The 15296-nt window shown below is 50.4% G+C and overlaps 4 protein-coding genes across 4 annotated transcripts; 2 read left to right on the top strand and 2 right to left on the bottom strand.

Annotated features, from left to right (window-relative positions):
- Window positions 1-129: 129 nt before the first annotated feature.
- Window positions 130-1399, top strand: N7503_003902 (esterase/lipase family protein; the record flags this gene model as incomplete). The annotated part of the gene is made up of 4 exons (XM_057063449.1): window positions 130-251; window positions 355-592; window positions 660-1031; window positions 1088-1399. The coding sequence occupies 4 exons, from the start codon at window positions 130-132 to the stop codon at window positions 1397-1399; spliced, it is 1044 nt and encodes a 347-aa protein (XP_056924364.1).
- Window positions 1400-1636: 237 nt separating this feature from the next.
- Window positions 1637-2783, bottom strand: N7503_003903 (Ulp1 protease family protein; the record flags this gene model as incomplete). The annotated part of the gene is made up of 7 exons (XM_057063450.1): window positions 1637-1697; window positions 1755-2306; window positions 2381-2400; window positions 2455-2504; window positions 2560-2574; window positions 2645-2672; window positions 2724-2783. The coding sequence occupies 7 exons, from the start codon at window positions 2781-2783 to the stop codon at window positions 1637-1639; spliced, it is 786 nt and encodes a 261-aa protein (XP_056924365.1).
- A 1176-nt stretch (window positions 2784-3959) lies between these two features.
- N7503_003904 (putative Rho guanyl nucleotide exchange factor) lies at window positions 3960-9698 on the bottom strand (the record flags this gene model as incomplete). The annotated part of the gene is made up of 3 exons (XM_057063451.1): window positions 3960-6373; window positions 6558-8078; window positions 8333-9698. The coding sequence occupies 3 exons, from the start codon at window positions 9696-9698 to the stop codon at window positions 3960-3962; spliced, it is 5301 nt and encodes a 1766-aa protein (XP_056924366.1).
- Window positions 9699-11354: 1656 nt separating this feature from the next.
- Window positions 11355-15178, top strand: N7503_003905 (telomerase reverse transcriptase; the record flags this gene model as incomplete). Its single annotated transcript, XM_057063452.1, has 6 exons — window positions 11355-11780; window positions 11842-12133; window positions 12185-12400; window positions 12459-12754; window positions 12803-13228; window positions 13283-15178. The coding sequence occupies 6 exons, from the start codon at window positions 11355-11357 to the stop codon at window positions 15176-15178; spliced, it is 3552 nt and encodes a 1183-aa protein (XP_056924367.1).
- Window positions 15179-15296: the final 118 nt, after the last annotated feature.

The raw sequence follows: 15296 nt of genomic DNA on the forward strand, positions 1-15296 counted from the left end.
TTCAAACCTACACAAAAACGACCTGACCTATCATCATGAAGATCAGCAATGTCCCTCCACTGACTTACATGAAAGTACATAAAGAGGCTTAAGGCCCCCCGCTCCTCGCTGGCATTCCAAACTTTGACAATGGGCCTCGTCGGCGTCTTCTCCTCCCAAGTGCCCTCATCTCCATCTATGGAGGAGTCTTACTCGACAACGGGGGCATATGGGCTCGATGTTGTTTATGATCCAGATTTCGCAAGCGTGGAGTATGTTCTGTTGGGTTCGGATGCGATTAAATCCATGGGATGCTCGCTCGAACCCCCCATCCAACGGCCCGAGCCCCAGACTAATCTGATTCACCGACTTTAGCATCGTCTTCGTTCACGGATTGACAGGGAACAGGGAATCAACGTGGACAGATAAAAAGTCCAAAATCTTTTGGCCCAAACAGCTTCTTCCGCGCGATCTGCCTACTGCCCGTGTTTGGACTTTTGGGTATGATGCCGATATCATCGGTGCGCTGAAGACGGCTAGTTCGAATACATTGCGGGATCATGGAAAATCCCTGATGCATGATTTGTCGCTTGCGCGGTTGAGACAGAAATCTGTGAGTTTGGTCTCGTTTGACATGAGTGAAGATGTCTAATTTTTCTGGACACTTCTTTACCATATAGAACCGACGTCCTCTTATCTTCGTTGCTCATAGTCTTGGCGGCCTTGTAACGGAACAAACACTCGTTTGTGCACGTGAATCACCCCATCAGCATCATAAAGATCTCCTGGAGTCCACATTTGCTATTACGTTTATGGGGACTCCGCATGTTGGTTCTGCGCAAGCGAACTGGGCTACGCCGTTGACGCGATTGGCTCGGGTTCTCCGTAGGACAAACTCGGAGATTGTGCAGGTCCTTGAGCCGGGGTCTGAGATGCTTGCTAATCTACAGCAAGGGTTTCATACCATGTTGGAGGATTATCGGAGGAATCATGACAAGACTATTGAGATGTTTTGTTTTTATGAGGAGTTGGCTGTTACGGGGATTGGCAAGGTTTGTTTGTTCCAAGAATCTAGACCACGTTCATTCATGCTGATGAATCCTGGCAGATTGTTGAAGATCATTCTGCTATTCTGAGTGGTTGTTCTAATCGCAGTATCCATGCTGATCATATGGGGATGACCAAGTTCGGCGGTAACCGTGATCCTGGGTATGTTGCTGTGAGTGAGCAGTTGTGGTTGTGGGTTCATACCCTAGAGGACTTGGAGGCGCAGGCGCAGGCTGCTTCGGTGAGAACACAGTCGCAGCCGCAACACCATCAACACCAACAGCAGCGCACTATAGATTCTGGTGGTGGGCCTATATTCCTTGGAAGTCTGACTGCAGGGCGAGATTTTATAAACTCGACCCAAACTAGATAAGGGTCCGCTGTATATAGTGAATTTGTAATTGGCGAATCATGCTAATTTACGTAAATTACTATATGATTCATTAACAACATCAAAATGCAGATCTGATGCAACGCTATGGGTACATCAAGTCATCACTGCTCATCATGAGTATTTGTTTTTGTGTTAGTAAAGTAAAACACGGAAAAGAAGAAATGTATCCACAGAGGTAAGTAAAACAGGCATGAACTCGTTAACATGACAAAGGCATTATTCGATCCGCGGTGGGCTCCGCGATTTCTTGCCCATGGGACTCCGGCTGACACTTGTCCTGTGATTATATTAGTATACGAGCTCCGAATTAGACAAAGAACGGATAGCCACTTACGATCGTCGTCGCTCGCCTTCTTTGCGGAACCCTTCGATGATCTTCGCCATCTCCTTGCGTCCTCCGGCCGCATCAACCTTTCGTCCCCCAAGACTCATGCTCACTTTTTCATGTGCGCTGGCCATGAGCAATCGCTTAAGAAGGAGATGCCGCATATTAAGACACACGAACACGCCGCAGTCACTGCCACCCTCTTGCTGGGGCGAGTCACGGAGATGCATAAAGCTGATGGGCAGATTCAACAAAGCCCCGAATTTCCTCGTCACATCTGCAGCCTCCCACTGGTTTCCTTGGTATAGCGAGTCATAGTGGAATGCGATCCGGTCAACGACGGATATGAGTAGTAACGACCAATGCGAGCCGCCTTCTGCTTCCATGACATTGCGACAGTCGTTGATAGGGAGGAAGACGTGGGTGGCACGAGAGAAGTCAGGGAGAGCCTCACGGAGGGTTCGGGGATCGCGGGTTTGAGCGAGCATGAAGGACATGCTGGGTCGGAGGAGGATGATGTTGGAGGATTGGTACTTGGTGAGGTATTCATGCTCGAGGTATCTGCAGGGGCGGTCGATCAGCTCAAGAATCTTTGGCATACATTGGTGTCGTCCGATGAGGTCGAGGGGACTTACTCCTCCCAAAACGAAATGATCTATAACCAATTAGCTTAGATTTTCACTCAAGAGCTGTCCCGTTGACAACCCACATTATCCGTGAGCCAGTCATTCTTGAGAGTTTGCATATCCTCTCTAGTCACTATAAAAGGTCAATTGCCGATCAAATGTCTCACTCATGGAGCAGGGATCCATACACCGAACGTCATAATCTATTAGCGCGCAAATCTACCTGTCAGCATATCTCACGAGGTCTAAGCGCTCGCATCGTGACAAACTCACAGCTCAAGTAGGCGTCTTCCGGTGTCAACTGCGAGAGTTAAAAACTGTGTCCTCCAGCAACCGGCCTAAACAGACTCACCATATCATTAAACCTGCCCCGCATTCTCTTCTGCAGTTTACCTAACCCGCCGTCCAGCATGATGGCAATGCAAGATCAAGCTCCACAAAAGTCACAGATGAGAAGCCTCGAAAGGTTACTGACACTGGAACAACAGACAGGGGCGAACGAGGCCAGACCAAAGAAAGATCTTGTCGCAATGGCGGCAAAAGATGCTAGGCAGACAATTAATGACGCAAAGTGTATCAAGATGCAAGAATCGTTGCGCAAGTTTGTTTGATCGCTGTAACGCTGAAGCCTTCCAAGTCGCAGACCCCACCAGAGTCTATATACGGTTGTTCTTGGGAATGCGTTGTGGCGAGCAGTGGGCGTCCGGGACGGCAACCTGCCGAGTTGATTCGCGTTCTCCCCAGTTCTGCACTGGCGAAGTGGGGACCGGTCGGATACTCCTCCGGATTGGACGGCTCGTTCGGAGGAACTGGCCGTCGTCAGCCTTATGGTGGCGGAGGGTAGGGTAGAGGGCGCTACTCTGCAGGGAAATGTGGATGCAGTACAGAATGCACAGAGGGCACTGGTTTACTGGCAGGGAGGCTCTTTAGTCTCGTATTGGTGGTTGTTCAGCTTCCGCGGGGGTGGGGTGAAAGGGGAACTCGGAGGACGGTTGAGAGAACCAGACTAGCTGGCTGGGTGCTTTGGGGTGGGGCAGTGTCAAACTAGGGACATCATTCTGGTATTGATAGATTTCCAAGATAACCAGGCACCGGAGCACCGAATCCCTGCGATCTTTCGGGATGTTGGGCTGCGTCACATGTAGTCACGTGGGGCCGGTTAGAGGCGCTGGAATGTATAGGACCATAGCGGGATACAACCATCCTCGAAGATCATACGTAGGTGGCTATGCATTAAGTTTTTGTACGCAGCAAGTATTTACGAGGAAGAAATGTTATAGTAATAGTCATCAATAAAAAGGGGTATCTAAACGTACATCCCAGGGCCCTAGTGAACATTCATCACACGTCTCATGGAACGAGAAGAAAATGATTGATAGCAATGGATATGCGTGTAGCTTCGAATAAAAATTTTCACGCTAAAACGGTAGATCAAGATGAAAGCAATGTCATGAACCGGACGCCACCTTTCTGTCGAGTCTGAAAGTCCTTCAACTCATGTAGGTATCAGGAAGACAAGGCGAAAGTGTGAGCAAAACCGGACGTAAATAAAGGATATGTCTTGTTTGTCTCGGAAAATTGATAGCGTCTATGACGACAGCTTGGCAAAATGTTTCATCCAAATCCAGCCAACTTGGCTGGTAGAGTCATCTTGGTTGCGGGCAAGCCACAATTCGCCCTTTTCACCGAAGACGTCGAAGATTTCTCCAGCCACGTAGGTCAAGTAGGGATAGCCAGCCTCGCGCCGGGCACGATCGATATTGAACTCGTAGAGACTTGCGGCCAGGAACAACACTGCAGGTTCCTTGGGGGCATGGACTTCAGGGTCCTGTGGAGGCTCATGTTCGTTTGGATTATCGGACATCGGCATGGCGGACGAAAATAAGCCAGAAGTTCGAGCCGGGGCAACTAATGGGTCGTTGCCACCCGACGTAGCTCTAAGAATTTCGGCGAGTAAAGGCCCATCAATACTGAGTCTTGGCAAACTAGGGAATGCTTCGGTTCCAGCTGAGTGTTGGGAGTCACCGGCAGCAGACGAAGAGTGGGTAACTTGTTGAAGGCTGCGTGAGGTATCTGGGGACTCGGGGATGGGGCGCGAGGAGAAAGTCGAGTCAGCACGATGGCGGCTGATGCTTGATGAGCTCTCAATCCGGGGAGATTGGAAGAGCTGACTAACGCCGCCGAAGTCCTGAGAGATCTTGGGTGAATCCTCTATGATCGACCGGCGATGGGTAGAGCTATTGGCAGTGGAGGTTCGACGAGTTGAGCTCATGGAAGGCCGACGAGGAGAGGTCATACCACCAACTCCTACTGAAGGCGTGTTGAAGTTGACGAGGTTCACGGTGTCAGCTAGGAGGGCCCCGTTACAGATGCCAAGAGAAAGGACTTGTGCCTCTGCAAGACTGTAGTCACTGCTCCAGTCGCTGATCAACTTCTCGAAGGCATCTGGGAATGCGTCCACGTGAGCTCCCACTTTCTTTTGCATGGTACCCCACCAGGTTGTCTGAATTTGAACGAAGTTCTTGAGACAAGCCTCCATAAGCTTCGCAGTCAATGCATATAGTCTGGGTAACTCTTCCTTCAAAGTTTCGTTCAAAGCAGTGTATTGCTCGCCCTGCTCTGTAGTTTTCTTATCGGGTTTATCGCCACGGTCGACGAGAGCCTTGTAGCGACCATAATCAATCAATCGCTTGTCGCGCTTCTTCATCACTCGCTGGGGCCCCTCGTGGATTTTAAGGAGTGTGACCATTGGCTGAATGACACTCTTGCGGACCACGGCAAGATGCTCGGGCAAATCGACGGTTATGATCTCCCTGATTGAATTCTTGAACAGGCGCCATTTGACCTCGAGCTCTGTGTAGTGTGATGGAGAGACATTGATCATGCTTTCAATAGCAAGAACAAAGTCATTGAGTTGATCCATTGCACGTGTCGTTTCCTGAGTATACATCTCAACATCACGCATGACCACCTGCAATTGGAAGAAACCGTCACCAAAGCTATGGGACAGGGCATCATATTCCTTGTCTTCGACCAAGTCAGACATGCCCACTTGTTGCCGGAATTTCTCTGTGCGACGCCCGAAAGCCTTGGACAGACCCGCTCGGACATCAGACTGGTTTCTTTTCCGACCAACCACCTGGCCCACAACGTCAACACGCTTCTTCATATCATTAATTCTGATAGAAACATTGGTGACTTCTGTACGGGCATTCAAAAGTTGTGCGTGGTCAGGGTGATCAGTTGGTGTCGCAGCTAGAAGCTCGTTCAGGAGGAGAGGATATTTAAGAATTCGTTGTACGGGCTTGACCAGTAACGAATCTAAATCCCAGGCGGTCGTAAGATCCGCTGCCCAATCCCGGCATTCTCTCAGCCAAATATCGACTTTCGGGTTCCCCTGAAGAATCTGCAGTTTCTTGTTTGCAGCGTCATAGTTCTTCAAGTATTCGGAATAGACCCTTTCCATTTGAGCCATGTTAGTGACGAACGCCTGACCAATGTTGGTAGCACGATCCTTCTCGAGGTCCGAAAAGCCTGTATCCGCCGACTCCTCCTCAACAGCCTGTGAAGCAGGACGGTCAGCATTCCGTTTGCTGCTCCAGCGCTGGGACTTTGGCATGATGTAAATGCTTCTCGCAGCTTGCTTCAGTGCATCTTGGAAGGATTGAGAGAATTGCACAATGTCGTTAGAGTTGCCAAAAAGAATTTTAACATCCTCCGGCGAGAGATCCAGACAAGATCCTGACGTCCCCTTATAAATATCATCCACAACCTTCATATCACGGCCAAACGTATGTTCTGTGTCAACAAGCTCTTTAATAACGTTGCGTCGTTTCTTGAGACGTCGCTGTTCTGGTGAGGGCGACTTTCTCGAATCCATGCGCACTGGATTTTCAGCAGATGGTGCCAGGGATGTGACAGAAGAGCCTGCAGCTTGATCGGAATGAATTGGTTCAATTCTTCGGAGTGAGGAATCTTCACTGCTACCCGCGCTGTGAGATACTGCAGGGAGATGGATGGGGGGATTTGATGATTGTGGCTCGGCTGCGGTTGACTGTGGATATTTTGGAAGGCAGCAGAAGGTCCAAGGGAAGCTTGGGGCTCAACGGAGAGTTCGGTGTTAGAGAGTCCGAGGCCTGTTTATTGTTAGGGCTTTTGATACATGGAAACTTTGCCATATACATACCATCATTCATGTACTCGGGTCTGTCATTGGCAGGCGTGACTTGGTCATCTTCTGCAGCCATCTGCATCCAGTCCATAACAGACGGGGAAGCATCCTCCCAGTCGCCGGGTCCAACCAGACTTGCTGCATTCGAATGCCGGTTAGACATAACGGAAGGATCCTGGAACCTGGGCACAACCACTGGCTCGTCTGCCAAATCATCAGCCGGCGCGTCGATCCGCATTGCGGGAACTCGTATGTCTTGGCGTATATTCTCTTGTAATCCCACTGTATACTCCCTTAGTGGGGGAGCGGGCGTTTGGCGGGCGGCTGAAAGGGCAGGCGAAGCGCGCGCAGGTGGGAGACCAGGAGAAACTCGGGCTGCGGGAAGACCATGGTCAGGAGCCCTGCCTCGCGCCAATTCTTCCAGATACAACTGTGTAACACGGCGCGAGTCCCATTTCCCTCTCTTAACGAGGATTGGGGGTGTGGAGAAAAGGTTGGATGCGGGTAATTGTGATGTTTGAAGCGTGTCTGGGCCCATTAGCCCGAGATCCTGGAATGGGCCGTCCTCATGCTCATCATCTGCAAAGGAAGCTGGGCGCGTTGAGGCAGCCGAGCACGGCTCTGTTGGTGGCTCCTCTATCCCTAGATGAGGTCCCTGGAGAACAGAGTCCTCTCCGCTGTCCTCTTCGCATTGTTCGTCGCAGGTTGATTCTTGATTATGGACGGAAGAAGACCATGAGCTCATACTCCATCGAGGATCAGATGGATCGGCAGCTTTAGATTGCTGCTGTAATGGCTGGGCCTTCCTGGCCTCTTGGTGGTCCAGGGTGCTCGAAGATCTGAAGAAGGATGGCCCAGGAAGCATGATTTTGATCGACTCTTTGTCGTCATTCTCGGACATACTGCATTCTGGCTCGTCACATGACTCGCTGCTCGAGCTGGATTCGCGAATTTGCATGATATGGTTTAGCAAAGTGCGGTGGGTTTGAGCCGCACTAGGCTTGCGTGGGATGAGATGTGTCTGCGGTTCTGGATCAATGTGTGTATCATCAGAGCTGGCCGAGTTTGGCGCGTCAGGGACTCTCAAGCCAGGCGCGCCACTGTTTGATAGTTCACGTTGACTACCATCCGGCAACCCGAGTGTCGGAGAATCCATTGTCGTATGTGGAGCATTGTTTTCCGAAACAGGTACCGATGTATTCAAATGAAGTTGAGGCACAGTACGAGGCTCCACGTTATCAACAGGAGCCTCTATTGACTCGGTGACTGTTGTAGTCATCTCTATGGGTAACGGATGATTGCTGGTAGCCGCACTCGGTGTTGTCTGCTCTTCCTCGGGTGATTCGGGCACTACTACCACCTTTGTACGACGTCGAAGTTCCGCTTCCTCCTCTTCTTTTCGTTCATTCTCTTGAACAGACCGATTAAATGCTTGCTGGATGCGCTGTCGACGCGTTTCGAAATCCACGTTACCCAGTTCGGGCAATTGACGTTGGCGCGAGCGAGGAATATTGCGCTCCGCGCCACGGTCGGCAACTTTTTGCAAAGACGATAGTCTTTTCCCAATCTCAGGGGAGCGTGGTGAGCGTGAGGATGATGAACCAGCATTCGAAATTGTTTGCCGAGGCCGTGAGCTACGTAATGGGGGCGATTTTTGGGGGGTGGAGCAGAGACGTAAGCTTGTAGGAGCTTGCTCCGATCCGCTACCGAATGACGGGTTCGGCCAACGGCCATGTCCCGGCGGCCACGCGCTGTCATCGCAAACGAGGCGGAACCATCTTCCTTCGTACCGGTGGGACTATTAATTCCAGACGGTTTAGGGAGTCGGCTTGTGCCCTTCGGGGCCAATGATATGGAGTTGGAGCGACTGCGAAATGTCGCATTCGCGGTTGGGGAGAGAGTTTCCGAGCCGGAACCAGAGCTTAGGCGGCGTGAGGAGATCGGAATGCGGGACCTGGAATTTGGACTGTCGGGAGACCCGTCCCCGGTCTTCCATGGCTGCAAGGGCGCTGAAACCGCCATCTGAGGATTCCACGGCTCTGCAAGGGATTCGCTGTAATTCACAAAGTCGCTCCGCGATCTGCGGTGACTGAGATTCGTCCTCCCACTAGATTGAACTGCCTCGAGCGAATTTGCCTGTCCAAGATACCACGCCGTTGGTGTCAGCGGTGTTCGAATCGAGGATGAGTTGGCCAGGTCCAAGAAGGCTGGGTTTGGACTTGGTATGCTGCCGTCAGAGCCCCGTCGTCTCAGGTGCGCTGGGATTCCAAGACCCGGGGTGGTCAGCTGCGTATCGAGAGTCAACAATTCACCGAACAACGGTCGTCGCGGATGCGATTCTGGAATACGTTGGTAGAGCGGTGGTGGAACTGTTGTTAGTGGCTTTGTCGGTCCTTGTGTCTGAGGCAATGATGTTGGTGACTCAATTTGCACCGTGGGGCTGCTCACGTCGAAAATTGGTGGTAAGGATTCGCGCAATGGACGACGTCGTGACAGCGAAGAGCGTTCAGATCCGTGTTCGCTGCCTGTCGGGCTCGCAGCGCGTGAAGTTGATCGAGATGCGGAGGGGAGGGGAATGACTGAGTCAGAAGTATTGTTGAACCTGTTGATAAGGTCTCTGAAGGATGGCTGTCGGGAATTGATAGAAGTGGCTGCTGAAGATACATTGGTGGGGCCTTCTCCCAAGGTAGGCGAATCAGATACGGAGCGAAGTATTGGGCGTCTGGTGCGTGAGGATTCTAAGACGTTTGCTGGCAAAGCGGACACTCTCTCATTCGGCGAGGGACCCGATACCATGCCGTCCCTTGCACCCGTCACATTGCCAACGCCCGCCTTGAGTGGTGCTGACAAAGATGCACTCTGTCGATAATAGTCGTCAGGATCGGGAGAGTCACGCCCCGTCTCTTCAGGTTGACCGCCAGAATGCAGATGATTTGCGGATATGGAATCGATTGACTCGAAGCCCGATCGGCGGGAGGAAGGATACGTGGTGTGGGCCAGGGCACTGGAGGGAGAAAAAGGTGTGATCGGTGAGACCTCGAATGGACTGAAAGCATCGTTCACGGATTGGGTATAGGATGGCGCTGATGATTGTCGCCCAAACGGCGGCTGGGAGTTCCGGGTGCCAGAAGCCTGCTCGACACCGCTGCCAGACATTTTTGCATGCCTTAGACCGACGTGGACTGGTAAACGGCCTTTCAAATTTCCAGGGTGGGTTTTGGCGTGATGCGTTGTTCCGGGGTGTGGTCGCCCAACGAGGTGTCGCAGGTAAGTTGACTCAGGCTACAAAGCAATCCCGGGGTGGTGTACCCCCATTCAGCATCATATTCGAAACCAAAAAAGGAGACTTTTTTTCGCCACGTGCAGCTTGAGAGTAGCAGGAGCTTTGGTGACTCGAAGCAGTAGACGAAAGATGCAGAAATTGGGGAGAGATCGACCGGGTGAGCTGTGTGGAAGAGCACAAGGCGCCAAAGAAGCCGATGACGAATGAAATGCACCAAGGAATATGAGTGGATACTGACGTTTGCTCGGCGTCTACAAATCACAGTCGCTGATAGGGTAGCGGGGAGGGGCGGAAGCAGAGTGAGGATGGAGAGCGGGCCAGATCGTTAGCTTTTTTCGTCTGTGTACCCGGGGGAGATTGCTGGGGACTGCAGTGTCGATCAGGGTAGGAGTAGAAGAAGAAAAAGGAGATCGAAGAAACGAAGATTTCGGTCCTTTCTCACATGGTAAAGAAAATGAAAAGTCTAAACTGCAATAATCGGGTATTGAGGGGGGACAAGTCGGGGAGTTAGAGACCAAGTCTGAAACCGTGGAATCGGTGGGTTCGGGGGCCTTTGTTCATTTCCAACAATGGAGTACGCAGGGCTTAGAATTACTTAGATTTTACCAACATGGGACATACTTTATGCATAGACTACTCCCAGGTTGTCTAACTCGGCTTATTCCTAGTTTACTTATATCCTCGATCTATCCTGGATCTCCAGCCATTTTCAATTTATATCAATCCAAACCTGTGCCGAGGTCGCCCCCAATCGAGTAAAGTCTCAGGAACATGAACTTCAATTCCTGCCCCTGCCCAGGTGCCAGCAAAACATGGAACCGGCTGACGCAGTGGGGACACAATTCCTTCGCAACGGCCTTTCTAGACTCTCTGCCCGTACCGTGGGTCGCTTTGTCCCAATTTCGGGAACTTGCCGATCGCTGATTGGTATTTCCGTTTCCCTCTTCGGACTTTTCTGTGGGTCATGGTTATTTATGGCTGCGATTGTGGCCCCCGATCTATACTGCTTGGGCCACATTCGGCAATAGATCAGTCTTAGATGATATGAGATTTGCATTGCCAGTTAAGGAAAACAATTTCTCTACCTAGGTAGGCATGTGTAAACCTCCAGGGCTAGTTTCAAAGGCAAATTAAAAGCATCGGAATTCATATGTAAGAGCATGTTATTCCTTGCAAGGTTGTGATAAGCATTTGAGGCGGAGATTATATATATTAAGGGCCTCAGCGCATCCATCATGACGAACCTTCCATGTCATGAAGAAACCCAAATATTGCAAAGATGATAAAATGAACCACCTATACACAAAGATAGAACCCCTGGGGTAACAGAGAATAAAGTTCCAAGGTTTTTCTGTCGGCAGTTCATGAACGTGGGAGTCGCAAACCCCGACTTACGTAGCTACCGGGTTTCAGACGCGTCAATACTCGTGTCACTAACAACAATCAGGTCAATGGCCCACGCAATGGCCTTGTAAACAAGGAAATTCTCCCTCTATCCCCGTTTTCCAACAGGTGTCCACATCTTCTCCATGGGCAAAAAGCGAAAAAGACCCGGCAAGGAGCGCGGTCCCACGTCGTCTCAGGCGAGTATCACCGCAGCGCCCGGCCGTTTCAAATCCTCCAAAAACTCCATTGCACGAAATAACCCCACAACGCATCCAGTGATTTCACTGTACTACCGCCAGGTTTTGACCCTGCGCCAGTACCTCTTGGATCAATTACCTATCTCCTCAAAATTGCGACGAAGGCGCATCACGTCCCTGCGATCGTCACCCGACCGCAGCAATGTCCAACCATTGGCAGACCTGCTAGATTCTACACTTGTAGGCGTACTGAAGGAGCGATCTCCGAAAATCGACTCCGAGCGGCAGCGCGTCTATCGAGAGTTCACCCAGTCTCAATCGCGGTCGGTCCTCGTCAGCACGGACACGGGGCCGACTTCTCCCCAATCCGAAGTATGAAATTTTGAACTCGGGACTGTCTGACTTCCAAAGGCTAATGTTTAGTTATGTCTAGGTGGTCGATTTTGTGATCGGGCAACTCTTCAAACAGAATTCTAAACCAGATCACTTACTCACGCATGGGTTTCAGCGCTCGTCGAGGGAGAATGATGGCCTCGAGACCAATATTCCCGGGCTCGTGATTCAGTTCCATAATCAAAACGTTGGCACCCTCCAGCAACCACCATGGACGGAGGTCTTGGATCTGTTGGGGCAGAATGGGGATGAAATTATGATGCGGCTGTTGTTTGATTGCGGCATTTTCGCTCCCATTGACGCCCAGAAGGGCATTTACTATCAGTTAAGCGGTATGCTTCGTCTGCTATACCGATAATGAAACTCACTCACAAGTGCTTTAGGCAGATCGCTTTCGTTTCTCGAGCAGATCCACGAATCTTGTGCGAAACCCGGCGAGTCAATTTCGGAACAAAACCCCGCCGAAAAGACCAAACGACCTGATCGTCAGAACGAAATCCGTAGCCCCAACAGCATTACCTTCCTTCGGCGCAGTATGCTGTACAGCAGATATGCATCTTTGTCAAACGGGAAGCTTGTCGTTGGATTAGGCAGGACTCGTGAGTTAAAAGCCTCTCAAAGTCTGCATGTTGGATTCGTCATTGACCATTTTCATAGATGTGTTCAACCGCTTCCGAGACTTGTCCTCGGCCGCTAAGACAATACACGTGATGATGTACATCTTCCCACGGCAGTTCGGTTTGCGCAATGTGTTTGTTCCGACAGGAGACCAGAAGGAACAATTCGTAAGCCATGGCCATGCGTTTCGCGAAGATGAAATCTTTGATGGCGATGGCTGTTCAAAGATCCCTAAGCGGCTTCGCGGGCAAGCCGTCGAGCTTGCACATAGCTTTCGAGCCCGTCATGCTCGTTGCTCATATGAAGAATTATTAAAGCATTATTGTCCCACAGAGGTATGGTATTGCATAATTTTTCTTTCTATTAATTGCTAACGTCTTTAGTTGATCGGACCCTGGAAACTAGAAGCCTCGGTATCCCCTGTCAAAACTCGAGTGTCCGGAAATGAGCCTGGCTCATCCATCGAGGGGAGTTTAATCACACAGTTGCAGCCCGCATCTCTCAAGGATATAGGCCCCGAGCTAGGTTCTAAGACCATGGAGCCTTCTAAATCCTCTGGAGTTGTTAGAATGCCCTGCGAGAGCCGCGTTAAGAAACCTAAACTTAGCCTCACCGATTATGCCACGCCAACGTCCTCTGTCTCTGCTTTTTGTCGAGCCGTGCTATTAAACTTGATACCCCCGAAATTCTTTGGCGAGGGGCCGGAAGGTTCATTCAATCGAAAGATCATCATGAAACATGTTGATTCCTTCATCAAAATGCGTCGATTCGAAAGTCTCAGTCTGCATGAAGTTTGCAAAGGATTGAAGGTTTGTTTCTAACAGCAAAGTACGAAACCTTTATTTTATTAACCCAATGTACAGATTACCAATATTCCCTGGTTGGCCTCTCCCAAACTCTATCACTCGCAAGGTGGAACAAAAGCCAAGCTATCTTTGTCTGACTTCCAGAAGCGCACGGAGCTCCTTCATGAATTCATGTATTACATCTTTGATTCTATCCTTATCCCCCTAGTCCGCGCCAATTTCTATGTCACCGAATCTCAGACCCACCGCAACCGCCTATTTTACTTCCGTCATGATGTATGGCAACACTTGACAAAGGAGCCTTTGGCGACTCTAAAAACGACCATCTTTGAAGAAATCGAAACATCTCGGGCTCAACGCTTGCTAGAAAAACGATCTCTCGGATTTGGATCATTGCGCCTACTCCCAAAAACTACAGGCATCCGCCCCATCCTCAATCTGAAAAAACGCGTGGTCAAAGAATCAAGTTGGGGCGGGAAAAAACGAACTTATCTTGCAGCCAGCATTAATTCCAGTCTGGCACCAATCTCCAGTATGCTGTCCTATGAGCGGAAGCGACAGCCCGCAAAATTGGGTTCGTCTTTACAATATGTCGGGGATATTCACCTTCGGTTGAGAGATTTTAAGAGACACCTGATTCAACAATCAGCTGGCACCGACGACAATAAGTTGCCAAAGCTCTTCTTTGTCAAGCTTGACATTCAGGGCTGTTTTGATACCATCCCTCAGAAACAGCTTCTAGGTCTGATTGAAGAATTGGTATCTGAAGAAACTTACCACATTACGAAACATGTGGAGATGAGTCCATCTGCCTTTGATGCGCGAGGAAAACCCACTCGAAGGTATATCGGACGTGCTACACCGGCAATGAAACAGCAGACTTTGTCGAATTTGGTGGCCAATCAAGCTCAGGGTGGAAAGACCAAGACTGTCTACATTGACACCATTAACCAAAAGCTCCATGGTGCCGATGAGTTACTCGGCCTTCTCGACCAACACGTGCGCAATAATCTCGTCAAAATGGGCAAGAAGTACTTTCGCCAGCTTAATGGTATCCCACAAGGCTCTGTCTTGTCTAATTTGTTGTGCAACTTTTTCTATGGGGAGCTGGAACAACAAGTTTTAGGTTTCTTACGGCCCGCCGACTCGGTCCTTCTACGTCTTGTCGATGACTTTCTACTGGTCACAACCGATGTGAACCAAGCGATGCAGTTCTTGAAGACCATGATTCCTGGCCAGCCATCTTACGGCGTGTTAGTCAACCCAGCCAAAAGTATGGTCAACTTTACCGCCGCCGTAGACGGGACTCACATCCCTCGAATGGAGGGATCAACGCTCTTCCCGTACTGCGGAATTCTCATCAACACACATACCCTAGAGATGATCCGAGACCGAGATCGTCTTTTGGAAGGCGGCGATTCGGCTGCTGCGTCCATCTCCGACACATTAACAGTCGAGACCAGTCGCGCCCCGGGTCGCGTGTTTCGTCGCAAAGTGCTGGCACCGTTCCGACTTCAGATACACCCAATGTATCTTGATGATGGCCATAATTCCCAGAGTGTTGTGCTCGCAAATCTTCACACCAGTTTCATAACTTCTGCCATGAAGATGTACCGATACATGAAATTCCTTCGAGGCCGCAGTCACCCAGCGCCACCTATCATAATCCAGACCATCCATGATCTCATCCATCAGACCTCCAAAGTCATCCAAATGCGACGCACGTCGCGCTCGACACCCTTGTCGTGTTTTGTCCAATTGTGGCACCTGCAATACCTGGCCGCATCTGCATTCCGGTTTGTGTTGAACCGTAAGCAAACGCGGTATGTGGCTGTGCTTCAGTGGCTGGACCAATTGGGAAAAGAATCACGACCGAGGTCGAATGCGGAAGCTATTTGCCTACAGCAGGTGGTGAAGAGGGGAACGGCATTATTTGAACAATGGCGCTTTTAATATGAACTAGCTTCGGTAGCACCCATGGGAAGCTTGTTCCTGAATGGTCTAAGCCAATAAGCGTTCCGTACCGTATCTGCCCAACATTCAAATTTCCGGACCACGGAACCGTTAATTA

This window comes from Penicillium pulvis (genome assembly GCF_028828015.1).
Source record: "Penicillium pulvis strain IBT 33274 chromosome Unknown contig_1_segment0_segment0, whole genome shotgun sequence".
Lineage (NCBI taxonomy): Eukaryota > Fungi > Ascomycota > Eurotiomycetes > Eurotiales > Aspergillaceae > Penicillium > Penicillium pulvis.